The 27,265-nt window shown below is 38.7% G+C and overlaps 2 protein-coding genes across 5 annotated transcripts in view; both read right to left on the bottom strand.

The window, feature by feature from the left end:
* The window catches only part of LOC106939327 (phosphatidylinositol-binding clathrin assembly protein-like), a 26,888-nt gene extending 7,181 nt beyond the window's left edge, over positions 1–19,707 (bottom strand). For 3 of the 4 annotated variants that reach the window (XM_015021691.1, XM_015021692.1, XM_015021694.1), the window contains exons 1-9: positions 19,416–19,707; positions 10,376–10,518; positions 6,552–6,627; positions 6,075–6,177; positions 5,881–5,974; positions 5,618–5,729; positions 4,421–4,527; positions 3,030–3,071; positions 318–403 (exon numbers count right to left, since the gene is read on the bottom strand). In XM_015021691.1, the coding sequence (XP_014877177.1) occupies positions 318–403; positions 3,030–3,071; positions 4,421–4,527; positions 5,618–5,729; positions 5,881–5,974; positions 6,075–6,177; positions 6,552–6,627; positions 10,376–10,518; positions 19,416–19,545 (893 nt within the window). In that variant the 5' untranslated portion in view covers positions 19,546–19,707. The remainder of the gene's footprint in view (positions 1–317; positions 404–3,029; positions 3,072–4,420; positions 4,528–5,617; positions 5,730–5,880; positions 5,975–6,074; positions 6,178–6,551; positions 6,628–10,375; positions 10,519–19,415) is intronic. The other variant, XM_015021695.1, reaches the window with a different exon arrangement.
* Positions 19,708–23,410: 3,703 nt separating this feature from the next.
* On the bottom strand, positions 23,411–26,388 carry rab38c (RAB38c, member of RAS oncogene family). Its single transcript, XM_015021690.1, has 4 exons — positions 26,171–26,388; positions 25,661–25,791; positions 24,686–24,823; positions 23,411–23,900 (listed from the first exon to the last, which is right to left on the bottom strand). The coding sequence occupies exons 1-4, from the start codon at positions 26,361–26,363 to the stop codon at positions 23,742–23,744; spliced, it is 621 nt and encodes a 206-aa protein (XP_014877176.1). The 5' UTR covers positions 26,364–26,388; the 3' UTR covers positions 23,411–23,741.
* Positions 26,389–27,265: the final 877 nt, after the last annotated feature.

Genomic DNA, 27,265 nt, shown 5'->3' with positions numbered 1-27,265 from the left:
TTTAATAAATTCCATCTTGAAACACCCAAATTTTCCTTTTCTAAATTAATAAAACATTAAAGCTGATTATGTTTGGATGAGATTTCCAACTAGATCAGTTTGCTCTTGTTCAGTTGTTGATTTTGAAACAAGTACAGTCACTGCACTTGTTTGAAATCCTGTTGATTGTAGCATTTCTAGTTGCAGACCAACAAACCAAGCAAATAGTGGTGGTAGTAGGTTTAGCAGAGCAGCAGCAGCATCAAAGATAGATTTAAAGTAAAACAAAGTGGCTGGTGTAGGAGGCCTGACTTGTTTTATTCCCCATTTGATCATACCTGCTGGCAGTAGACGGGTCTTTGAGCTTCCTGCCCTCCAGGGAAGCGAGATGCTGCTCCAAAGCCTCCAGGAGGGAGCTGGGAGCCTGAGAAGGGTGAGGGAGGGAGGGATATATGCAGTTAAGGAGAAAACATTAGAATCACAGCCAGGAAGACAAAGTGGGGTAAAAAGCTCTCTTTCACCACCCCGTCTCCTCAATTGTATCTCTCATACACATAAAAAGCAGCAGCGAAATTAAACACCGACCTCAGATTCATGTGCTACTCTACGACAGCATGTTTGTTCTGCTTTTGCATTTGGTTTCATCAGGTTTGGTTGACCGGCATGCACACAGTAGCTGTTGGATCATGCAAGCAAGTCCGCAGCAGGACTGACAAAATCGGGACAGAGCAGAGCGTCATCGCTGAACGGCTTCAGAGAAGAAACTCAACGGACTCGTCTCTGAACCATCTAATGAGCCCATGCAGAGGCCAGCAGTTCACATACGCCCTCGAAAGGACACACACACACACTTACACCCGCGCGGAAAATCACCACCCAAAAGAGTTAACTCATGGACTCCATTTCTGGGGTCAAAGCCCTATCAATGCATGATTCATTTGTTTTGGAGACTTTAGTCAATTAGTCAAATAATCAGAAGAAAGCAAATTTCTGGAAACCAAGACAGTTAACTCCATCAAATGTAAAGATCTGATGAAAAGCCAGGTATGCACATTGAGCAGCTGGCCAGCACTCTTAACTGGAAAGCAAATAAAATGATGAATGAGTTTATTTGGACCACATGTGATACCACAGTTCTCACGCAGAGCTTTACATTTCAGCATCACAGAAACACAGCGCAGACACAACAGGCAAAGAAAAGTCTTCTCATATACTTATTTCAAAGGGGGAAAGAGAGTAAAATGCCATTTCTGCATATCCTTTGTCAGAGAAATCTAGAATATGCTAAAAGTTTAAAAACAAAACAGACATAACTACAGCTCAGTAAAAGGCACGGTCCACTATGTTGTTGAATAAGGGCATATAAGGTCTTCATAAGCACTACAAGTTTTTTGTTTTTTAATAAACCCTTTTCAGTTATTTTTAACTTGATTTTGTCAAAATGTAAACAATCAAATATGCGTCCACTGAAAAGAAGAAGCTGCGTTGAAGTCCTTCAGGATGTTATGCAGTACTTATGATGGCATTATGTACACCTATCCAAGTCATATTTGCAGAAACCTAATTAATTAAAAACCATTCGCTGCTCTCCCCACAGCTAATGAAAAGGGACAGAAATATTTTTGTGAACAAAATGTTCTGAGCTGTGCTCTCATTGGGACAAAGCTCGTGTTCACAGTTCAGTTACCCTGTTTGCATAAAAAGCCTTTAATAAATAGAGAGGCCTTGGATTTTACATTGAAAAGACTAATGAAATAAAAGTGACAAACTCTACAATGCCTTGCAAAGTATTCCTGCTGCTTGAACTTTTTCATGTTTTGTGGTGTTGAAACCACCTCTTTTCTTTGGTATTTTATGTGGCAGACAAACACAGGACTCATAGTTTGCAATGTGTTTTCTACAAATACAAATCTGGAAAATGTAATTTTTCAAAGAGTATGTCTTTGAGCATCAAATTTAAAGTCTTGCTACACATTCTTGTCTGTTGACTGGACCAAAAATGAACATAATTAATTACACTGCAGCTCTGTCTCTATGTTTTGCTGTCCTGCTCTAATCTCAAGTCTTTTTGAACCTCAAACAGGACTTTCCTGTATTGTATCCCACCAATGTTCCCAGAAACCCTGAACAACTTCTATGTCCCTGCTGAAGAAATGCATGCTTTATGTTTTATGGTCAAGCTTGTTTGCACACATTTCCTCCACATGTGTTGTGGAAACCTGCACAGCTTCATTCATTGCTGTAAGATGCTTAGAGCTCAGAATATTGACTTTAAAACAAACTATCTGCGTTAAACTTCTCCACAACCTTCTGTCTGACCTGATTCTGATTCTTACCCAAAGTTATCCAACAAACCTCTGAGGCTTTTGCAGAATATCTGACTTTATTTTAGTTAAAACTGCAGGTGCACTAGATGTCTTTTGTAGCATCAGTGGAAGATGGGCTACATAGAAAAGTATGGCACAGTTTTCGGATGTTTCCTTTTCCTGTCACTTCACAATTATGTGCTTTGTGTTGGTCTGCCACATAGAATCAAGATAAAATGGACAAACGTTTGTTGTTATAACGTGACAAGATGTAAAAAAGTTAAAGTGTTAATGCTTCTGCAAGGCACTGTATGATCCTGTCATAACCATCTAAACTAAATCTTCACATAATGCTAAAAAGTGTTATTACCCCGCTGCTTAAATTATTTTACAAAAATCTTACCTCTGAGCAAAATTTGTTCTGAAATGATTCAGATAAGAAAAAAAAAAAACATGAAATCCTTCAGGTAACAATTGCAGAAATAAAATATTGCTTCAAAGCTACTGCAGGTTTATGTTTATTGTCTCCTCTCTATTCTAGACTCAAACTGAAAGAGAGGCAAAGCAAAGGATTCAAGGAGAGTGAAGAAGAGAGGAAGAAGACGGGGCAGCTGCAGTGTGGGGAGGTCTGTAGGGTGAGTAGGGAACGGGAGCTTAAAGAATGAAGCATTATGAGACTCACTGGACGGATTTATAAACTAGTTGACTGGCTGGTTGATTGACTGAGATGAGATGTAGACTGACCTGTGTGAGATCGGGGCTGTCGCCCTGATCTATCCCAACTCGCTGTGTCACAAAAAAGGGAAGGGGGAGGGGAGGGAGGAGGGAGGCAAAATGAAAATAAACCAAATGTCGTACTGAAACAAGAAATAAACCAAAAACAAAACCCAACAGACCATAGAGTTGGAAAAAGAAAAGGGAAGAGGCACGTGAAGGAGGAAGAGGAGGAGGAGGAGGGAGAAAGAAGAATCAAACCCAAGCATTCATTACTTCATGCAGTGGCTGGAAAAGAAAACAAACAAAAGACAACAGAGGAGGAGGGGAGGAGGGCACGTGCACACACACACAAACACCTATATATACATAAACTGTACATATACAGAGTACATGAGCACGCACACACACTGAAATCTGGAGACTGGTTGGAAATGAATGCGGAGCACATCGACTGACTGAACAGGCGGAGAGAGAGGGAGGACAACAGGTCAAAACATCCAAAAAGGAAGACACTCAACTAATGTTGACTTTGAACAGAAGGAAAGGGGGAGGGACACGGATGACACACAAAACAGACAAACACATTTTGTTAGACAGATAAAATGAATGGGTCCTTAAAGTCAACGTTAGTTTGCTTTTTTTTATATTCCTTCTTTCTTTCTCTCTTTTTTTCTTTGGATCAAGCGGCTGCACCCCAAACCTTCTTCCAAATGGGAACGAAATCAAGCAGTGAGAAAGCCTTTGAAGATGACGCATGGCGAAGTGCTACGCAGTCTGCAGAGGATAAAACTATTTATATTCACTGTGAAGTCTGGCACAAGCTGCTCACTGGATAACAGCCATCAAATACAAAAGATATTTCTTTTTTTGTTTTTCTAGGAGGAGGAATAAGGGACAGAGATAGTGGTAGAAAAGAGCTTGCTTGGGCATGCAGTGCAGGCATGTGAGCAGGCAGCACACAAGGAGTCCCTCAGTTGGGAAGCTGTACATGAGTGGCCCTCTGAGAGACTAAGACTCAACCATTAATGTCTGTCTTGGTGACACCCAATCCCCAGTTCAGGGCAAGGGAGACTGTGAGAAACAGGAGAATATCTAGATGCAGAGAGAGATTTGAGAATTGAGTAAGAGAGAAGCCCCGAAGACGCTGATCTGCGGTCCGTTTGGGTAAATATTGACCGCAGATCAGACTCTTGGGGGTGACAGAAGGCTGGAACAAATCTCAACAGTTTTATGCTGTATTTTGTGGACAATTTCATTTTTTTTATTTTTGTCATGGGAGAAGACGTAAAAAAAACAAAACAATAAAGCACATTTGGTGGATTTATAGAAATCCAGATGAGAGGGGCTGCTGAGGTTTGCTCCAAACCGATGTTCCCATCGTCTCCAGGTTAGCACAGAGCGGCATAAACAAACGGTACCTCAGCCACTTTGAGGAACTCGGACAGTTTTGTCATCCTGTTCAGGAAGTTTTTGTAGATCTCCAACGCCTCTTTGCACTGATTCTTCTTCATGTCAAAGTATTTCTCTGTCAGACAAAATAAAAACAAAACACAAGAAAAAAGTAGAGGGTATCCATCACTGCCCGGTTATAGACACAGCCTAGAACTTTTTATGTTTTATCAAGCAACACTTCATATTTTATTGGGTTTATGTTTTCAGACAGTGGGCTATATAATTGTGAAGTGAATTGAAAATGGCTCATGGTTTTCAACTTTTTGCATAAATGAAGATCTGAACAGATGTGTTGTGCTCTGAGTCAATACTTTGTAGAACCACCTGTAGCTACAATCACACCCACTAGTTTTAAACATCTAGAGATCGAAAAGGTTGCTGTTCTAAAACATCAGTGATGATCATTATTATCATGGTAGGGATTTGAAGGTCCTTGATTTGTGCTGTCAAAGTCAAAGAGGCTGAATGCAAATGTAGGACACACTTTTCAGATTTTTCTTTGCAAAATTTAGAGAACCATGTATCTGTTTCTTTCCACTTTATAATTCTGCACTACCTTTTGTTGGTCTGCCATAAAATTCAAATAAATTACTCTGAAAGCCAAATAAATGCCATAAAATATTCAAAACAAATGGTGACATAACTAACAAAAATAAAGGAATGACCAAATTGAGGAAACACAACAGAGAACTTTCAAAGTTTGGTTTTAGGATTATTTTTGTTGGTTAACTTTAGTTTAATACAAGAGGAAAAAAGCCACAGTTTCCTTCTTTAAAAATATATTAATCAGAAAATAGGGATTATATATACTTTTTCAAATATTAGCTGGAAATGTATGTATGATCTTATGAACTTATATAATATTCAACTATTAGTTGTAAAAGTAAGGATTAAAGAACTAAGCTAAGCTGGGGGTGTAAATTACAGGGTGGGCATCAGTGATAAATATAACTACTTTTAATGTCACAAAATAAATAATAGCTATTTTTGGGGGGAAAAAGTGGAAAGGAAATGGGAGTTGTTTACAACTTATATGCAAAATGTTTTATAATAACACTCTTAATCAAAGGTTTGAATTGAATTTTAGATGAAAGTTGCAAATAAATCGATTGGCTAAGAAGAATTTCATCAAACTAAATGAATTATGTGTTTTGTTGACTTACCCAACATGTTGATGACTCCCTCGTTGTAAGCAGCAAACAACCGTATGGAGTCCTTGAACAGCAGCATGAACGCTGTGTTGATCACACCGTTGGTCAGTTCGTTGGAGTTTGGCTGTAGAACAGGAGGAAGGAAAATCAAAGTATTCACACTCAAAGAGTTTGAATACAAATGCAAATTACACTTCAGGCATATGATTTTAATGCGACAGGATGTGAAAAAGATGAAGGGCTGGGGATGTTTCCACAAGCCGCTGTTCACAAACCTGAAAATCTAGCAGTGCGTCCAGCTGGTTCTGTATGATGGGCAAAGTCTTGATCAGCTTCTCTGTGTTCATGGTGCGCATCACACCCTCAGCCCTGAAACACACACACACACACACACACAGAAATGGTGAACAAAAGAGGAAGGCATACATGCGTTGCATGCGCCATCAGTTTGTTTGTGCAGGAGGTGTACCCTCTTTTCATCTTGGTGAAGTCCACTGCGGCTAGTCTATAAGACATGGATTTTTCATTCAGGTATCGGCTGTAGCGTCTGATGAAGGTTGACATGTTGTATCCTGGAGAGAAAAGCATTAGAGACCGATTACATCTTATTGACGTCCCTTAATACCTTCTTATTTTCATTTTTGCACCGCCTTCTACTTCACCTGTAAAACCAGCTCTAGCTTTTTTCTGCTTTAGACTTATTCACTTTCTTTTTTAGCTTCTGACTATGTAATCACACATTGGGCATTGTTTCAGCTTTCAGCAAAATTCAGCACCTTCCTGTATCAAACAAAGAGCTCCTTTTTCAGCCCCAGATCTTTTGAAATCATCTCTGAATACTGGCGTATTGATGGTGAAACAGAGCCAGGGAGAGTCCGACAGAAAGCTGTTTTGTCAGGCATGCAGCACTGCTGAGTCTACAAACAGTCAAATGGCATTAAATCACCTTGTAGTGCAGCCTTATCTAGAAAGTTGTTGAGGTTGAAGAGCGTGTTTCTGGAGGCAAGGTACTGCATCAATCTCTGATGGAGGAAAAACAGACAAAACAAAGAGGACAAAGTTAGTGATTTATGTCGTCCCGCTGCCTGGCAGTAGAGAGGGATGTCCACCGGGACGCATGAGCAGACGTGGTAGTCATGAAAGAAGCATCTCTGTGCAAGTTTTAGTTTAGTTGAGTTTAATTCGAACAGAGTGAATATGTTTGTAATATATTCCTGAAGGATAAACTCATACAAACACATATCTTTCATATCAATTTTCAAAAAGTAAAAGAAAAAAATAATCTTTAGTAATATTTAAAATAAAGAAATAAAAACAATTCTGGTGAGGAATAAATCAGGGCATTCCCGCAATTAAAATGACACGCATGTAGCACACATGAAGATAATATTTGACATCTGCAAGCCCCAGAACTGGCCATGAACTGCCAATATGCCCAGTTCTGGCCAACAGAGAAAGTTTACCATGAAAACAGGCTGCAAGATTCTACAAGAAGTTACCAAAACCCCAAACATGCATCCATGAAGCCTGCAGCCGGCACTGTGTGGTTACATAGAGTCCATGTTTCCAGACCAGATCAATTCAGAGAGAGATAAAGGTCAGAGAGAGATATATTCTTTGGACAGATGAGTCTAAATTTGAACTATCTGATCAATAGTGGAGATGTTTAAATAGACCTAATAAATTACTGGAGGAATAAAAGAAGCCCACAGGTAGAAGAGTCACGTTTTAGGATGTCTGGCTGCAGGTCGGCTCGCTATCATGGAAGTCATCATGAATTCAGCGGAGATGTTTGAAAATGTTTAAGCTAAACTGGAACTGGACCCGGAACAGAACAATGACCGAAAACAGTCCAGTAAAACCACCAAGACCTGGTTAAAAACTAAGAAAGGAAAACCCTGAACCCAGTCAAAGTCCAGATCTTGATCCCTCTGAGATGCTTCTGGGAGTTGGAGCAGAATCTGCAAACATCTCAAATATATTATGAATAAAACATCTTATTAATAAGGTAAACATTTTATGAGGTATCCAAATTTCTTTCCCAACTGCACATGATGCTGTGGTTGGTTATTCTGGTGTGTCTTATCAACTATTAAATAAGTTTGCCTTATTTGAAGCCAATAGAAGTTTTCATAAAGCACAGCATCAATTTGTTAAAAATTGCAAACATTGTGGGAGTGGCATCTTTTTTGAATTTGTGTTTCTTTCATTTTTTATATGGAAACTTTATTATTAAAAAATCTACGGTGTCTAGAAAATGGCAGGTTGCTCTCTGACCGGCTAGCTGCACGTTGCTTGATTTTGACTCTTAGAAGATTAGCTGACGTCCATCGGTACACACAAAAGGTAATTCTATGTGTCACAGGAGAAATGACCCTCTTAAGCCTTTTTACCCTGGACAAAAGCCCACTTACCCTGTATTAACATGCGCTTACTCAGGCCTGCTGTGTCACATGACTAATATGCTTAAATTGTGGAGACAATGAAGTCTTACTGCCTCCATTGGTTATCTTTGTAACCTCGTTTTATCTCAGCAACATTTAAATAATTCATAAAAGGCATGCAAATCATCCAGTGTGGGTTTAGTTTAAAAAACAGGAAATTAGAGGTTTAAAAATAGGCACTCTATGATCTCTGGTAAAGCTGGAAAGGAAAAGCTAATCTAATATTATTATATATATTTTTCTGTATGTGTATCGGTGGAGTATGTTGTTGTTTTATCTCTTTATTTGTGTTTGGTGAAATCTACAGGGTGACCCAGGATTTAGAAAAAAATGAACATCTTCTGTGTTGAAAAAATAAACACCCTAAGGGATTGAAACAACAAGCCTGCAGTAATCAGGCCAGCTGCTGTGTTATAACACAAGCACTGCATAGTTAAGGAAATGGCAACTAATTACACGTCACACAAAGGTGTAGAGATTTAAAATGTTGAATCAGCTAAAGCACTATTTGCTCAGAGCTGTGAGGTTTTTTAATTTGTTTTCTATGACTAAAATCTTCTTTGTCAGTGGGTTTGGTTTCAATTTCTGATATAAAATAAGAATTTTTACAGCAGGTAAGTTACAGAATACCATGGCCATGTCTGTGGTGCCTGTCAGTTTTTTTTTAAATGTTCTCAATCTGAAGGTCACGTTTTTACCAAAATGTTCTGCAAAAGATAATAATGCTGCTGCAATAAAAAAAAGAATTTATTCTTTGAAGTTTTACACAAATTTTACCAGGAATAACAATTTTCCTTTTTGCCATCTTTAAAAAGAGGTCCAGAAACAAAACTTCATAACATAAACTCCTTAAAACTGCCCAAAGTAACTGAAATGAATCAATTAGCTCATTAAAGTCTGTTCCAGCAACCTTGATAGTGTGTTTTTAATGTTGGAATTAAATTAAGAAATGTTTATTAGCTGCAAAAAATAGATTTTGGTTTATTTTATTAGTTTTTCAATAAGGGTCGAAGACATGATTTTCCTGCTTTCTTTTCATCTGAGGTTTTGTGGTTAACAGCAACACTTTACTATCAAAACTGATTCATGTAACTTTCTTTCTCCCTTACAGAAGATCCTTTAACTTACCAGCAGTTTTAGCCACTCACACCATTCATCTTCCACTCCCCGGATTAATACAATTAATCTTACTTTCCTAAATCACATCTCTTCTATACAAAGCAATTTCATTGTAAGAAAGAAGGAAAGCTGTCTGATTTTTAGTCTATAATCTTCAGTGATTTCTGTTTCTGCTAAGCCAGTCAAAGAAGCCACACTCAGACAGTTTAAGCAGCCCTTAAAACGTCCAAACCGTCAGGTCACTAAAAGCTTTGCTTTTAGAGAGTCACCACCCTGCCGCATGCTTTCTGTCTCATCTGATCCCAGCTGCTCATCATTCAGCGTGTTTGATGTTTTCCTCTTGTTCATCGTGTAGAACGAGCAGCAAAGCGAGGCGACTTATCAGGCCGGCCACCGAAATGTCAGCGGGAAGCTTCATCGGTCCGCGTCGGACACGAGGAAGGCGTCCCTCTGAGAGACGGAGAGAGAGCGAGCTACCTGCAGAGCAGCAAGTCAGGCTTTCTGAAGGAAGGTCAACAAGATACGATCTCATCCAAGAGCCTCAGCGAACGCACACAATGAATTAATGCAAACTTGCTTGATGAAAAGGACGTGTTCATTACTAACTGCCTTAATTACATCAACAAAATTTTACAACTTATGCAAACAGGTTATTGCATCTTGTTTTCTTTTGGTCTTCTGACATTTTTTTTTTGCTTTGTAGTCGAATTGAACAGGATATGTGTCACGTCAAAGGGGTAAAAAGTTTGGAAGCTATTTATCAAAGCTTAATGTTATGCATTATAAAAGTCTTGCCCGCAAAGACTCTTGATTACACTTTTGAGAGGGATTGAATTTGAAAAAAAATATGACTTCCACAGAATTTTCCCAAGAAAACATGTTAAGCCCCACCAAGTTTTTATGTTAAAATAATTTTAGAAGTTACAAAAACTGAGAAGTGTATCATCATTTGGAAATAATAGCTTGTGAAATAGATTTCATTTTAAACCCTACTTAAAATGAACAAACCACGGTTAGTCTGGAGGGGGGCAAGTAAAGCCTGGTGGCCCGCCAGACTTATTATATGCCGGGGGAAACCCTGTTCTATGATTTACGCTTACAAAAGAATACATTTTTGTTTAAAAATCATATACTGGAACTTGTTTTTTTTTTACTTTGAGAAGACAAGCTGCTGTTCTGAGCTCCTCAATCGCTATGTTTAGCTTACCTCGCTGCCGTACATCATGAGGTGGTGTGTGGCGATGAGCGCTTTGAAAACCACAATCCAGCTGTTGCTCGTCGTGCGCTCCAGCAGCGTGTCTGCCAGATGGGGGATGCTGACGTTCAGCTCATTGGTGCAGTGGATCAGGTCTGAGGGACACAGAAATAAAAATGAGACAATCTACAGTAAATAAAAAAACAGTCTGAGTATGTAGAAAAATGGATGCAAAAATATTTCTCTAATGTAAAATTAAAAAATCCAATCTTTAATTATCTGTTGACTGAATGGAAAGAATCCGTTGATAAAAACATAAAATGAATGTCATCCAATTCTTGTTAAATAAATGCACTTATGTTCATAATTCAGTTTATCTGTAATGATCAGTGTCTAAATATTACTCCATACTTTGTTCCTTCAGATATGTAAAAGTGCATATAGACCCATTTCTTTTGCCAACTCTTCAAAATGAGAAAAAAAAAATCAAGAGAATACACCATTTAAATAAGACAAAACCATGTTGATGTTTGGATCACCAAATCTATATATGGACAGTTATGCTATATCTGAAAAATGTCTTCTCTGTCCTACCATCACAAACATAATCACAAGAAGTTTTGCTAACTCGTACTGGGCGATGTGTGCTTTGATCAGGCAGAAATTCATATTGAGCTTTTCAGCAACAAACATCAGAGGATTCGTTCATAGAAATGTTCATAAAATGCAACATTAAGTTCTGCTTCAAAGTTCCTGGGAAGATTGTTATTGTCCATGGCCTTTTAAAAACTTTGAAGCACAAGGACACTAGAGGACAGAGTGAATAAGAAGGGGACAAGGATTCTGCAGGATCTTGAAATATTGTCCAAAATGGTCAAAGATCCCTTTCTCTGCTTCTGGAATCACTTTTTTCAGGGTAAGATTGTCCCATAGTGATAAAATATGAAATAATTTGAATGGTGTTTTACCAGAAGTGCTAGTAAATGTGGAGAATGCTTTAAATTACTGTGAGTAAAAGCAGCGGCTATGAAAAAAAACAACATAAATTTATATCTTTGGGGAGCCCTGAATCAATGGAATAAGGAGAGCCACTGAGATTCACATCGACTGCTGCATTCATTTTCTCCGACTCAATAACTGCACACAAATCTAATAACAAAGAAGAGTTTTAATAAGAGTAACTGTGTAGGCAGATGAATCAGAATAAAAAACACATTTTTCACAACCCCATTATGTAGCTGCACAGCTTTCCACCTATTCAGCTCAAATGTTTGTAGAGCAAGCCGCAAGATCTAATTTGTTCCGTTGCCAGACACATGTTTTAACAGATAGAGAGTAATGAATGAGAAATTTTCTCTGGAGGGTCCTTGTTAGTTTGACTGAGATAAAATTCATCTGTCTGGGGTATACATTTTTCACTTTAAGGATATGTGAAGCACATATCAACGAGGTAAGAGTGCCATGTTGTGCCGGTTTCCTATATTTAAAGGTTTAATAAACATCAGGAAATGTTGGAATAAAACTGGCTGAAGAGTGTGTTTGGAAAGTATTCACACCACTTGGACTATTTCAAGTTTTGTAACATTACAACAAAGAACGTCGATGCGTTTTATTTGCATTATAGACCAACAATTGTTGGAGAACATTAGTGAACAAACATCTTGAAGACCACAACAGAAAGGCTAGGAAGAAAGTAGTGGAGAAGTTCAGAGAAGGGTTAGGTTGTAAAACAATGTGTCAGTTATTGAAAGTCTCACAGAGTAGAGATGATGTGAAAAAGAAACGGTTCGTCTGGAGACAGAGAATCAAGAGCCGCATGGTAACTCTGGAGGAGAGGAACAAATCCACATTTCAAGTAGGAGAAACTTTGGGCAGGATAACGATTGGTCATACAATCCACAAATCTGGCCTTTAAAGAACTGCAGCAAAAAAGAAAGCCACAACCGAAAGACAGCAATCAGAAGTCCCATTTACAGGTTTCCATCAGGGAGAAAGAAAGTGTTCTAGTCAGATGAGACCAAAACTGCACTTTTTGGCCTTGATGCAAAATTCTTTGAAAACTAACACTGCACATCGCTCCCCATGCAGTACGACTGAATTCAAACTATTTTGCAAAGAATGGGCAGAGCTCAGTGTAAAACTGGTGGAGACATACTCAAAAAGATTTCCATCTGTAAATACAGCAGACGACGGTTATGTAAACTATTAACTCAGGCAGGCTGAATACAAATCATGCCTCATTATTCAGATTTTTATTTGTAAATAAAATGTTGAAAACCATGTTCCCCTTTCTTCTCTTCTCACACTTACAGACTGCTGTGAGTTGGTTTGTCGTGAAACTTCAATAAAATCCTGCAAGGTAGCATTACGAACATATGAAAAACTTCAAGTGGTGCAAATACCTTTGCAAGGTGCTGTACAGATCATTTAAATTTTACTAGTCGACATAAAACTGGGTCAGGCTGCAGGAACTGTGGCCCAGATTCCTTATGGATTCTAGCAAACGAAGAATGCGTGGCATCTGTTAAAGCCCAGAGATTTACCGACTCCTTATAAAATGGCACAGGAGCATTTTGTGGCATTACATATACAGATTTAGCTGCATGCCTATAAGTCAGCTAAATCATATTGTTCTGATTTTCTGATATACACCAATAAAAAGACTATGGATTTCATTGACTTAGCAGTTTGTATTTCTGTGCATTTCGACAGTAAATGATGATAAATGGATTGTAATTTGATGAGACTGTTGATTCTGTGTAAAGACATTTTACATCTTGTCTTGGATCAATTCTGCAAAAGCTTTAAACCTGAGTAAGATGAGACCAACTGATGAGCAGGTGGACGGGAATCAGCAGCAGAACCCGTTAGATACAAGTAAATGCGTAACCTAAACCATAGATACACATACATGTAAAAAATACCACATCCAAAACATGGAGGTAATGAATTAGTTGCATGGAGGAAACAACAGTCCCAAGAGGAGAGATTTTGATGAGTTATTGAGAAAATGTCAAATTGTTTCACAAGCAAACTGAGGTCATCGGGGATGTTTAACACTGACAGCTTAGAGTCTTCTTCATCCCAGGATGCAAAACATTCCTTGAAGAAACACACAAATGATAATCCACCTCAGGAGACGCCGTTTAGCTTTTTACCCCAGTTATCAGTGTGAAACCCTCCACACGAATCACACACTCAATAAGAAATAATAATAAAACCTTAATTTTGCTTTGCTGACACATTTGTGTTTGACTGCTGTAAGAAAAATGAAGTCAGTCTGTGTATGACACTCACTGTGCTGCATACATGCCATGATATTTGTCTGTTTAAAGGGCAAATATTAGTCAAAGGTCTGCACGCCTTCAGTGTCTGGAAGAATTCATAAAAAAACAAATATGTCTTTAATACACAGCAAAAAGTAAGAGACCACTTAAAGTGATCAGTTTCTCTGGTTTTACTTTTCATGATTCAGTAAAATGAACATCGCCCTTTTATTCTATGAACTGCTGACAACCTGCCAGGCAAAAACTTTGTATTTATTTGCAAAAAAATGAGAAATGTTCTGTTTACAGTAATAAAGCTGTGTGTATGTTGGAAAGCTTCACCCTCTCCTGATTACTGCTTGACTTGTGGAATCATGAAATTCCTTAAACAACCTGTTTGACAACACGATGTAGAATAAATAATCTCAAAAATCTCACCATCCATGAATTATGACCTTCAGTTCAAGCATATGTTGTGATGCACCAAGACACAACAGCAAGTCCACCTCTTATTAGCTCTGAACAATCTAAAATCAGTACAACTTGCAATTAGGTAAAGGGAGCAAATATTTATTTCTGCTCAAAGCCAAGTTAGTTTGAATTACGTTTTCCTCTTAAAAACAGTTTTTATATTTAGGTGGAAATGGTTTTGTGTGCATGGAAACATCTGGTATCTGTTTTCGCTCATATCGTACTTTTCATGCTAAAGCAGACAGCTGTTTTCTGCTCTGAAGCTCTGATGCACAACCTGACCGGTCTCACAGAGACAAAGTTGACAACTAGCCGCTGAAGCGAGGAGATAGCTGCTGACACACCGCTTATTTCCCCAGGGGGGGTTGATCCAGACTGAAATCAGAGTAAGGAGCGTGAAATCTCCAGGTATCCAGAAAGGCAATTTACTTTCAGGGTTTATTTAGCAACTTTTCTGCAGAAATTTTCAAACTGAAATGTTTATTTGAAAGCTTGCTATGATTCCATTCTGTCTATACTGTTCAGTGGTTCTTCTGGCAGATATTTTCATACATGATAAAAAAAATCAGAAGGGATTTAACCACCGATATGTGGCAGTGCAAACAGCCAGAGGGAAGCAGTATTGATCCTATGGTGGCCAACTGTTAGTACTGATAACCCACAGCGCACATTGGAAATCATATAAATCGAAAACGTGATTAAAAAATGGCTTGGATGTTATCAGTGTCAGACGGTTGTGTCTTTTCAAAATTCAGGACATGTTTAATGCTCTTTAAGATAAAATAGAAGGCCTTGGTCTGTGAAAGATTTCTGCTCATAAAGAGACTTACTGTAAAAAGCCATAAAACTTTATTCAGTCTGCTTTAAGACCTTGGCTTTAGATGGAATGAAGAAATATCGAGGGTACGAAATCTACTGAAAAGATGAGGTCATTAAAATGACACACAGATGTGGGAGTAAGTGGAGCCAATTTAGGCACCCTTGGCTGCCTGTGAGGAGAAGTGGCGTCATCGACGGCGCTTTTGTTCTTCTCTGTGATTTTTTTAGCAATTGGGTTCAAAGAATGGAAAAAAGAAAAGGCAGTCCTCACCTTTTCAAACCAGATGTCCGAAACGTGTCGAAATAGTAACATAATCTCACACTGAAAATTGTTGAAAAATACAAATTATAGTTTGAGTATTTTTATTTATTATGGAAAATGTCCTATATTAAATCATAACTATTGCTTCTCTAAGGTTGTTACCACTGCTGTTAATGCTTTATAACCCGTTATTACACATCAGGCAGCCTTTATTCTTTTCCTGTAACACTTTAAAGCAGTCTGGGGACTGGAGGAATGTGGATCTGTCTGCCTGGTAAGCGCAGCTGTGTAGGTTTGGTCAGACTGGTTTGGATCATCATGCTGCTCAAATGCCCTATTTCAAATTTCTAATGGATTTTTATTAAAAACATCCTGATATTTTACAAATCTCATGATGTCATGCTCTCTAAAAAGGAGCATAGGGCCTTCGGCCCACAGCATTATAGGTTCTCTACCGTACCTAACGGTAAGCAAGGGCTACTTTCTGTTACAGAAAAAAAATCCAACATTAGGATTTTTTTAATATTACAATTAGAATAACTATTAACACTCAACAATACATATAAAACAGATTTTTTTGAAATTTTGTCATAAAGTTCTAAAAATATTTTCATTTATTTATTCTTTGGGTTTTTTTTAGCCACTCTTCAAAATGGGAAATACAAGAGAACATGCCACTCAGGTAGAGCTGTACCTGCAGCTGTGGCCATGAAAGAAAATCTCATTCTCAACCCTCATATTTAGTATGATCATGTACCAAACTGTACTCAGGTTTAGAAGGATGCATTAGACAAATGGTCAAATATAACCCAGGATTTTTATTTTTATTTTTATGAGGCTTCTGTCCTTCCAGCTCTCAGGTCTATTCTACACATTCATTTTGTCTCACTTTCTGTTCTCAATCCTGCCAAGAGCTTTTCCGGGCTGTTCCATTACAAAGTGTTGCTTTTTAGAACCTTGTTTACCAGGTAGTTCAGGGAAAAGAGGAAAAACAAAACAAGAATGCAGTGATGGCTGCACAAAGAGAGCGTGGATATGGTGTAAGTGAAAATGAGGGGCTGACGTTGCTCTCATATGACTCATCAGAGTTTCCTCCGGAGAAGTTTTGTTGGGTCTTTATTCACTCAGTCACCAAGGTCCCCTCAGCCAGCCGCAGGTTCAGAACCACTGACCTCCTCATCACGAATACATTTCCCGATGCCTTGAACATTTCACGCTCTGCATGCTGCACCCTGCCTTATACAAGAGAGGCCCTCCAGCTGAAATAGAAAGTATCTCACAGAACAAAACAGCTAAACAAGTAAGCTGGGGCAGATTAATGGAACAAGGAGCAGAGTTTCCTTTCAGTTCAATAAAAAGTCTCATGTATGCTTTCTTTGTGGACCGTTGTAGGTGAAACTATTTTGTCCTTGAGAGCAGTTACATAAAATCCATTGTTGAAACTGTACAAGCTTTGCTTTAATTTTCTGAATACTCCCACTCACGACAGGCACTGAAGTGGGCAGCCTTCTACAAATTAATATCGGCACAGCTACCGAGTGCTTGAAGATTTGCCAGAAATAAATCTAATTACTCGAGGCACTTCGTCTGATATTTTTCAGAGTTTATATCAATGCTTTATTTGAAGTCGTCTGTTGAATTAAATTCATGTAATCAAAGCACAAAGCAGAAATCTTCAGCTTCTACCCACAAAACAACCACCTCCCCAAAAAACACACAGTCCACTTAAAACCTTCTTAATTAGTTTGTGCGAGGCAGTGATTAAATCAAACAATCAGTAATTACTTATTGTTGCACCAGTGCTTTTTGATGATTTTCAGTCAGTCTAATGAGTTTTTGTTTTTCTTTGTTTGTTTTTTGAATTTAAATAGGGGCAAAGTAATACAGATGTCAGAACGCCCGGTGGCAAACCTCCCTAAAGGGACCCACAATTCCCAGTGTCTCTGCTGTGGACATGACTGAGTAATGCGCTGCCAGAGTTGCCGGCTGACTGGCTGGGCATGCAGCTGGATGACTGACTCGCAGGCTGTTTGGCTACTTGCCTCGTGGTGTCTCTCCGGCTGATTTATCCACATTTTCCTCCAGATTAGCCATCTCACTCTTTTTGTTCATTTTCTGTCTTTTTTTTCAGTCTGTCCGACCCTCGGCTGCGTTGATTGGATGTGCTCTCTATCAATTATGTCAAGTGATTGTAAAAAAAAGAAGAAAAAAAATCTTGAAAAGGCCACCTAACCTAATTACAATCACTGGTAAAATGTACATGCAGGGGAAACCCTGTGCAGGTACAGTCAATCAGGTAATCTATATGCAGTGGGTGACGTGGTTTTCTGCCCAGGGCGCCATGGCCTGCAGGGCACCAAAAAACAAAAAAGAAAAAAAAAAAAAAAGAAGTATAATTTGTATCATTTATTCACTGCCAACTCAATCAGAACAGGCCCCCTCCTGTGGTGTAAGTAAGGCTGAACACAAAGAGTGGCTGATGATGCTGAAGTTTCTATCTGATTGTATCTTTTGTTTCAGCGCTAAATCAAAAGGCTTTTCTGGGTTTTTTTAGGAGTTTTGGTTGTTTTTGATCTTCTCTGGTTCAACATCATATACAGACTGGTTAAACCTCAGAGACGTTTAGACTGACAGGGCTGTGAAAAGCACTATATGTAGAGTACGCATGGTTGATATACAGTTAAGCTCTTGGAAAATACTAAGATATTACAGTACTTACACAGAAAATGAGGTCTAACTACTTTGATTTTTTAAATGAAAACAGAAAAGCAAACTAAAAAAGCTGCTAAAATATATTCAACACGTTTTTATTGTTTTATTTTGACACCTAAATTTGTGCTTTTTGCTTAGAATATAACTCTATCTATCTATCTATCTATCTATCTATCTATCTATCTATCTATCTATCTATCTATCTATCTATCTATCTATCTATCTATCTATCTATCTATCTATCTCGTTTATTAATTATTTATTAATCATTCCTAATAGCCATATTTTAAAGTGTAAAGTATGTTAACTAAGCTGTTGACACTATAAACTGTGACTATGCAGCTGTTACATGGGGCACTGGTCACTTTTAACTTCACTCTCACCCTTTAAATAATGCACAACAAGTCCATAATAATCCATTATGAGACGTTCATAGCTTATTTAATAACTGGTTAACTATTTATTAGCCATGTATAAACAGAATCCTTTGTAGTTCTAAATGTTTCTGATTAATAATGTGTTATAGCTCAGTATTAATGGTTTATGATTAATAGCTTCATTATATGGTTTATGAACAATTTCCAAGCCATTTATAAAAGCAGTCGTATTGTAAAATCATAAGACTATCCCAATAAAGGGCTTGTAAAACCATGAACTGATATATATTCAGCTTTTGTGAAGAACTATTGAGCAGTTTTTAAAAAGCTACAGGAAATTTTTAGTATTGATAAAATATTGATCACTGATTGTCCTCTATTCCACAATATTAACAGTTTATAAAGTATTCACAGATTCATTAAAAACAAATTTATTACCTATATATTATCCATTTTATAAGGGAAGTCACTATATTTTAGCTAAGTTTCATAATATAAATCTCGTGTTTTTATTTTAAGATAATAAACAATTCTGTTTTCTGACGCCTTTTTTATAACCAACAGACAGAAGTGAAGCTATTGTGCGTCCAGGACTGACAGCAGGACATTCATTAATGATGAAACCCCAGAGGACGCGACAGTGAACTTGAATGCGCGGTTGTGGAAATGAAGAGGAAGATGTTTGGTGATGCTGCACGATAATGCACATTATGTACTGAAGTGTCTCCAGGGGAATGTAGCCTAGTGCTGCATGCACGCTGCTGCTGCTGCTGCTGCTGCTGCTGATAGTGGCGTTAATAATGGATAGGCCCACAATATAAAGCGGCTGGTTGCAATGTGATTAGCCCATTCCAGAGTGGCCTATTTCCCCAGAATGACATGCCCAGATAGTGCCCTGCTCCCTCGCCCCTTTATTTAAATCTTGCGCTGATGATGCTCAGGCTCATTGTTGCGTGCGCGCTTTTGCCCCCCGCACATCCCAGACGCATATACTTATTTCTAATAAAAACAGGTCGCAAACATAACCCGGCCGGATGCTGTTTGTACAGGCTGTCCTTTGTGAGAGAGCGAGAGAGAAAAGGTGCATGCAGGCTATTCTATGAGCTACAGCAGCTAGGAGCAGTGATGGCATGCTTTCAACCTACAGTCAAGGTGTTTCTTCTTGGGTCCGCTGACTTCATGCGTCGTGGCCTTGCAGACGGCTTTGCTGATGGCAGAGCCGGTCATGCTGTGCTGCGCGGCGGCGATCCGGTCCGTCAAAGACTGTCCCGACATGTTACAGTGGAGGAGGAGGAAGAGGAGGAGGAGGTGGCGGAGGTGGTGGTGGTGGTGATGGTGGTCGTGTCCGGGTGGGGGGAGCTGGGGAGGACGATCAAAATGTCTTTAGTGGTAGGGAGGAGGGTAGTGCCCTCTGTGAGAGTCAGGAGGAAGAGGAGAAGGAGGAGGAGAAGGAGGAGGAGAGAAGCAGCAGAGTACACCGACGAGGATCCGGTGGGAGAATTCATGCGGCGGCCAAAAAAATCATGTAGAAAATGACAATCACATTCAGGCAAAACGACGAATGTAGGTAGAAATCTGCATAAAGAGCTTGCTGGCATGCAGTGTAGCCAGCGCACAGTGAGCGATCCCTGAAATAGATGCTGCCCAAAGGCTGGGATGCCGGTGGCAGGGTGCGTCCGTGCCAACGCCGAATCCGAAATGTCCCTAATCTAAAAACGGACGGTGACTAGTAGTAAAATCTGCGTTGCATCCGCTGTGAGCGACGAAACGACACGAAACAGCATTGTCATTTCCTTCCCAGCAGTCTCCCTCTTCTTGACCCGGTTTCTCCTCCAGAATCAAAGCGATCCGAGCGCAAACACCTCTCTGATGCCCACAACACCCGCGCTGGCTGCACCAACCTCAGCCTCTTTCAGTCTGCGCACTAAAAAAAGGGGGAGTATTTCTCTCTTAAAGGTTACCGATAGGCCAATTCTTATCTCCCCCCCCTCTCAATTATTGTTATGTCAGTCAAACTTGTGTGTGAAATGGCAGCACGTGAATCAGGTGACGGAGAGGAGGGCGATTGGGCAACTTCTCGGGTCTGGGGAGGGCGTCTTAAAGCAGAACCCAGTTGATGAGGCAATTATCTGCTGTGGTCACCTTGCTGAGCACTGATGCCTCAAGACAAATCTAAACACGAAGACCCACCTTTAAGGAGCTTCTGTCTCTTTAATTTGTGATACTATATTTATGCCAACATATACCCTGTTATCATTAGATTAGCCAGTTGTTTTAATTTTTTTTTTTTTTTTACAATGTGTGTCCCTCAACTAGCAGCTTGATTTGATGGTGTATGGAAATTCAAAGACATCATTCGAAGGAGAATTTCTCTTTGTTGCAATTCATTCTGGTTAGCTGGTATTTTTCAGTTTGCATGACTGAAACTGTAAAACGGAGTCATGCTAAGATCAGTCTGGAGCGCTGCAGAGTGTTTCCCTTCAGAGAAGTTACACCTGGCCGGTCAGAACTCGACCAAAGATGTACTCTTTGTTTTTCCCTCAGACAGAAAGTACCGGCACATTGTTTCTGTATTTTGTCTGTTTTCTAGGTAGAGATGTTGGCACAGCTGTGGTTAGGAAAGTACTTCCAGCAGTTATTCTGTGTTTACTACATCATTTTAAAGGAGGAAACCACTGACAGAGATATTGCTTCAAATAAATTAGTGTATTTTTTTTCTCTTTCTCATAGAAAGTACTCCTTGCTCAGTGCTTCTGCCTCCTTTCTGTCCACTCAACCGTTCTTTGTTGATTGTGGTAGATGGCTGCTTCTACTGAGCCACATTCCTTTTATTCCTGCAAAAATTAAGCCTTCCCCTTGTTGCCACTTGCATGAAAGGAGAGGTGATTGCTGCAAAGTCAACAACATAATGCTGTCTACTGGACTTGGTTAGATAAATAACTTGCAAAGTTAAAGTAATATCTAAATATGTTATTGTATATTAGAAAATCAAGTGGATTAACTCATCTGAGTATTTCATCAAAAGGTTCAAATCAAAACATGAATTTGTAAATTGTGATATGATTTTTTGTAGGTTTTGCTCAGCTCAACTCTTTTGTATGTTAAGTTAAAGGACCAGTGCTTACGCTAGTATATGAGAGAAGTTAGATGTTCACATCCTGTCCTCCATGAATGCCTAGTTGGGTAAAACATATGTGTGTGTTTTTAATAAAAGAGAAGATCTCACTCTTCGTTTTGTCTGGCATGAAATTGGTTTGGATGAGTCTCAACCCCAGTCTGAGTTGGAATCCCTTCAGCATAATTATGTTTTCTCACTTCAGCCTTTTTGTCGCTGAGGCTCACAGGCCCTTAATATCTTCTGACAACAGGGATGAAGCCCCGTTAAGACCATGCAATAAAACAATATTTTTTTCATCTTTTTTCATCATAAAAGTTTAATTTAGCATGCACGCCCTCCAAGGTCTCTTGGGTTTTCTTCATGCCATTAGTTATAAAAATTAATTGTTTTTTTCCAGGTGTTTAATTACCTATTGATCTTGGAGGTGTTTTTTATGTCTAGGATTGACAATAATTAAAAATATATGGTTGCGGACGATCTTTAAGCTCTCATACTTTATCTTGTTTTGTGAGATTTTATTGAAGCATCTTGTGATTTATGAAGAGATCCTAAAAACACAACAGACACAAAAACAAGAATTATTTGTCTTTGGCATGTCCACAAAGAATAGAGACACACATTTGTAATTTTACAAATTGATCCAGGAGCTCATTACCAGCTGTGAAGTAAAATCCAACGCAATAGAAAACACTGAATTTTAAATAACACTCAAAGGACGCTGGCACAAAAGCAGACAGGTTCTCTTTGCTGATTTTAAAGAGAGAAAGAAAAGACTCAGATTTGGGAAGATATTGATTTTGTGGTTGTAAACAACAACTTACAACAACAATGGTGCAACAGTCTGACAGCAAGTCAGCTCTGAAACAGTTTGCTTTTATGTCTGCAGCAAAAACTCGTCTCTCCAAGGGTGTTTGTATTTTCTTTGGACTGGAGATGCCACTAACTAGACACAGAAACCATAATTACTTCTATTTCTATTTTGACCTTAGCGGATAGTTGTAATTTTTTCTCTGCAGAATAGAAGAACACAAGGAACCATTCAAGCAGCTGATAATTGTTTATAATGTTGCACACAGTATTGCAGCTTCATAGAGAGAAAAGGCTGCCCTGCAGAAGGTCCTGCTGGGACAAGGTATTTGTCTTTGTCAAGATAAGCAGAGACTGCAGCATTGAGATAATTGGGACACATTCAGATCTCAAAAGCACAAAATATATGATTGAGAAATTCTTAATTGTTTTTCTTCTCCGATGCAGTTACAATAAGTAGATAGGTTAAAATGTTCCTGATTGGACATTTTTACCTCAACAGATTAAAGTTAGTTTATAAATGCCTTCCTCCTGAGCCTTAGGTCTGCTGCAGGGTGTGGTGAACCTGCTGCAGCCGTTACACCTGGCTGCAGTCATCTAACCACACGTGATCAGACGTTTCTGGGTCGAATCAAGTGACTGTGGCTCTGTGGGTAGAGTAGTCATCTTGCAATTGGAAGGTTATATAGGTTCGACTCCAGCTTCCTCCTGCCATGTGTCAATCTGCCCTTGGGCAAGGCACTTAACCCCAAATTGCTAACCTATCGATGTGTGAATGTGACTCTAATGTAAAGTGCTTTGAGTGGTCAAAATGACTGGAAAAGTACTATATAAGCTCTATGGAAGAGGATTGGGGCCACTGGAAAAAAAATAAAACAGTTCTGACTTTAATCTCAGAATTCTGAGAAAAAAAAGTCAGAATTATGAGATTAAAGTCAGATTTTTTTTTCTTTTTTCCAGTGGCCCTAATCCTCTTCCGTAAAATTCAGTCCAATTACCATTTCACAACTGTCCTCCACAGAGGTCTGGATTTTTTTTCTCCAAAGAATTTTGCAGAAGTGCCTGGTTGCAAAACATTCAGAGAAGGTAATTATTTGAAATAATCACTTTTTCATTTTTCTAGATAGTTAAACATAAAAATGCATATTTGGATATTAGGCTTCTTTTTATTTTCAGGGACACAGAAATCTAAAACACAAAATAGCATGACTCCGCTTCATGACCAAGCTGACATTATTGTGTTAATTGCAGAAACTGATACAAACATTCAAACCATGAACTCACATTGCCTGTGATTCGTGGCTCACAAACTAAATATTAGGTCAATCTTTCTGAGAATGTTCACATTTTATGTGTTTACATTTTTCTAGTTAGTTAAATAACAAAAAGTAAAACCATAAAAAACAAAACTCTTGCTTTTTGTGCTCCACTTTATATACTCCACTATACTGGAGTGTGAGCACAGCTTTAAATAATGTTATTACTTCTACATGTAACTTATAAAAGGAACTTTTCTTTCAGATCTTTTGTCCCTGATGTAATGTGATTATTTTAAACATGAAGAACAGTTTTCAGGACTCCTGGCGGTGCTGGCGTATCCCGACAGGAGGACGGAGGACGGCTCTCGCTCTGACACCGAGCTCTCCTCGTTGTTCATGATGTGCTCCACCAAACAGCGCGCTGCCTCGTCGATGTTTCTGTTTTCCTGATGGTCAGAACACATAAGCATTTCTAAAGAAATGTTCTTTGCAACTTATTTTGCATCATGAATGAGCAGAATGCTACAAAACAATTTTTTCCCCTGGATTTAGTAACACCATAAATTGGATTTTAGAGGTTCAAAGAAAAGTATCTGGTGAATTTGCAGTTAGGTTTCTGTGAATTCAGAATAAAATGTGTAGATTTTCGAAACCTGGATGTGTTACATTTTGGTCTTGTGCTACTGAAAAGTCAAAAATGGTTTTTCCAGCTGTTTGAGAGCATACACAGCCCAAAATTATTTGTCAGTGACATTACGGTGTTTTAACAATGAAGCGTCTTCTTAACAACGACCATCAGCTGTGATGTCTTTCAGTCAGGTTTCCGTGCTCAGCTCAGGATCCTGCTGTGAACCCGCAGTGGATGTTTCTGTCCTGATCTCACTGAGCTGTCTGCAGAGTTTACGGATTCTTCAACTCAAATGTTTTCTCTGACTTTTACTCTGATGTAATTCTTTAGACACATTGAGCCAGAAAGGGAGAAAAACAGAAATCTGGACTTCACGCTACACTTTTATTCAGTTTCTCTCTTAAAAACAAAGAAAATAATTTGTGTTTCAAGCAAATCTTTTGATTTTATAGTCAGCTGTTGTTGCCTTTTACTATTTATCCTAAGTATTTTTCCTTTGGTAATCTGCTTTCAAAGGTATTTAATAGCACTAGTGCACTTCTGCATTAAAAATCAGCAGCATGGGTCTGGATGCTGTTGTTCTGGTTTTCAAAGTGATGTTACCTTTGCAGAAGTCTCAAACCAGCCCACAAACCCGTTCTCCCTGCAGAAGAAGTCCAGTTTGGGCAGCTGACACGATATTTGGTCTGACTTGTTGGCAAGCAGAACAGCAGGAACTGGTCTCCCATGGTTCAGGGTCACCTGAGGAAAGATGAAATGAACCTCACGTTACAGCTGCATCATCTGCTATTTTATATCCAAAAATTTAACCAGAACAAAGTCAAAGTCAAGCCCAAAAATACTCTTTCACCTGTATGAGTGTTTTTTTAGATTTTTACAACCAACCAATTGTAATTGTAAATCTCAGCAGACAAAGATGACATGCAGAGTTTCACAAGGCTCCACCTTCAGGCCACTTTTATTCAAGGCTTGCCTGCGCCCCCTAGCGTAGATTATGAGATATTACAACATTTCTTACCACACGTATTTTGTCATCTCTTGATCAAAGTCCACAACAAATTTAAAGCTTTTTAATTAAAAAATGCTTTCCAGTCAGGGGATTTGACCATATCACAGCATTGATACAGCACTGGTAAAGGTTTTAAATGACAAATAGCTTAAAAGCAACACATCTAAAACTTCTGTGTTGGTGTTACTGAATCTTAAGAGTGTCATAGTTGGCTATAAAACACTAATTGGTTGACTGGAAAAGTGTGTGAATGTCTTGTTCAGTGGAAAACTAGTTCAAATCTTAATCACCGGATCAGCTTTACTTTGCATCGATTAGCAATTATACATCTGATTCCTCAAGGCTCCATTTTCAGTCCATTTTATTCAACATCTAGTACAGAAAGTTACTTCTATGCTGATTTCTGTATCACTGCATGATCACATTCAATTACATTCACAGATTTATTGTTTCCATAGCATCTGAATTACCAAGAAAGGTCTCTGTTTTTGTAAGGTTACAGACTGAGAGAAACAGAGTGATCAGAAAAGGACACAAAATCCCTAATCCTAAATCTGAGTTTGTCTCACCTTAGAGTCCAGGTCATCCTTCCACTTCAGCACAGCCTCAAACGTGGAGGCCCTCGTCACATCAAACACCACCAGTGCTCCCACCGCCTCCCTGTAGTAGACACGGGTCATGTTCCCGTACCGCTCCTGTCCTGGGACAAAAGAACAGCAAATCAACTCCACAAATATCTGAATGTGTGTGTGAGAGAGCGAGTCCATTTATTTTACGGTAGCTGCCATCATGTGATTGATATTATTGATCATGGGATCACTTCAGTCACAGTCAGACACAAGATCTACATTCCACGAGGAGGTATCAAGTACAGGGAGGCTCTGTGGCATGCAGAGGGCAGCCTGACTCACTGGGGAAGTATTTTTTATTGTTCCAATTTCTGACACAGTCACAAACACAACAGCCACGTTAAAGTACTTTCAGGTTTGTGAGTACTTGCTCTTAAATTATTATTTTTTAAAATATCAGCTCAAAAGATTGCTGTTTTTCTTGTTTTGGTGTACAAAGCTGAGGCAGACCTGCTATGTCCCACAGCTGCAGCCGGATCACGGTGTCACTGTCCCACTGCAGAACTTTCAGCGCGAAGTCAACCCCGATGGTGGCTCTGTAGTGCTGGGAGAAGATCTGATGAACGTACCGCTTGATGATAGACGTTTTCCCGACACCAAGATCCCCGACAACCAGGACTTTGAAAAGAAGCTCCTGCTGCATGCCTGCAGCTCGGCAAAAACGACAAAAATAAATAAATAAATAAATAAAATAAAAATAAAGGGGGAAATAAATAAATACACAAAATGATGTTGAAAAACTTGATATTGGTGACAAAAAAGTCATGGAAAGTTGTTTTTGTTTCTGTGAAATTACGAACAAAACATCACATCAATTCGGTCTGCAGGAAAAACAGCGTTGACGGTCTGAGCCGATCATTTTAAGGCTAACCTATTATAACAGTTTGAACGCGTGTCTAACAGCCGAATAAGACGAGATGATGGTGCATTCAAGAGCTGCTCGTAAATCTAGGCATCAACCACATTCTTTTCTCCAATCTTTCGATATAATATAACAATTATTAGGGGAAATAATATATATATATATATATATATATATATATATATATATATATATATATATATATATATATATATATATATATATATATATATAAAATTGAAATTGAAATTCTAACATCTACACCAAGGTGTGGCTCGATTGGTCAAGTTATAGGCCTATGTTATGTCAAAGGATTTATTTAAAACGTTTTTCTTTTACGTTTTTAAGCCTAAAATATGAAAGAATGTTTTTGCATGAATTTTGTGTCCCTGTTTGAGCATTACGACATTCTATGCCTACAGTACCTGAATACATCGTCTGCTTTGTTGACAAAATACGAGCTAGGTTACATCAGTCCACAAATGAAGCGCTGCAGTTTGCGGCAAACAGGCAGTCACATTATATTTTGAGTCCGTGTCTAACATCTGTCTTAGTGAGAGTAAATGGTTACTTCAAGTACTGCTTGGAAATATCGCTTTCAGCCTCCTCACTTTTCTGTCCTGAAAGCGTCACGATTAAGTAAATCTAAACTGTTTTTAGTAGTTTTGTACATATCATTTCAT

The sequence above is a fragment of the Poecilia latipinna genome, unplaced genomic scaffold, assembly GCF_001443285.1.
Source record: "Poecilia latipinna isolate Pla-1442-1.1 unplaced genomic scaffold, P_latipinna-1.0 Scaffold2830, whole genome shotgun sequence".
In the NCBI taxonomy this organism is placed as follows: Eukaryota; Metazoa; Chordata; class Actinopteri; order Cyprinodontiformes; family Poeciliidae; genus Poecilia; species Poecilia latipinna.
This window is presented reverse-complemented; position numbering and strand designations above follow the sequence as displayed.

Coding starts and splice junctions, on each gene's coding strand:
- rab38c (XM_015021690.1), bottom strand. CDS start 26,363: ATGCAGCAGGAGCTTCTTTTCAAAGTCCTGGTTGTCGGGGATCTTGGT. Junction 25,792..26,170: donor GCAGCTGTGGGACATAGCAG/GTCTGCCTCAGC, acceptor CTTTTGTCCCAG/GACAGGAGCGGTACGGGAAC. Junction 24,824..25,660: donor AGGATGACCTGGACTCTAAG/GTGAGACAAACT, acceptor ATCTTTCCTCAG/GTGACCCTGAACCATGGGAG.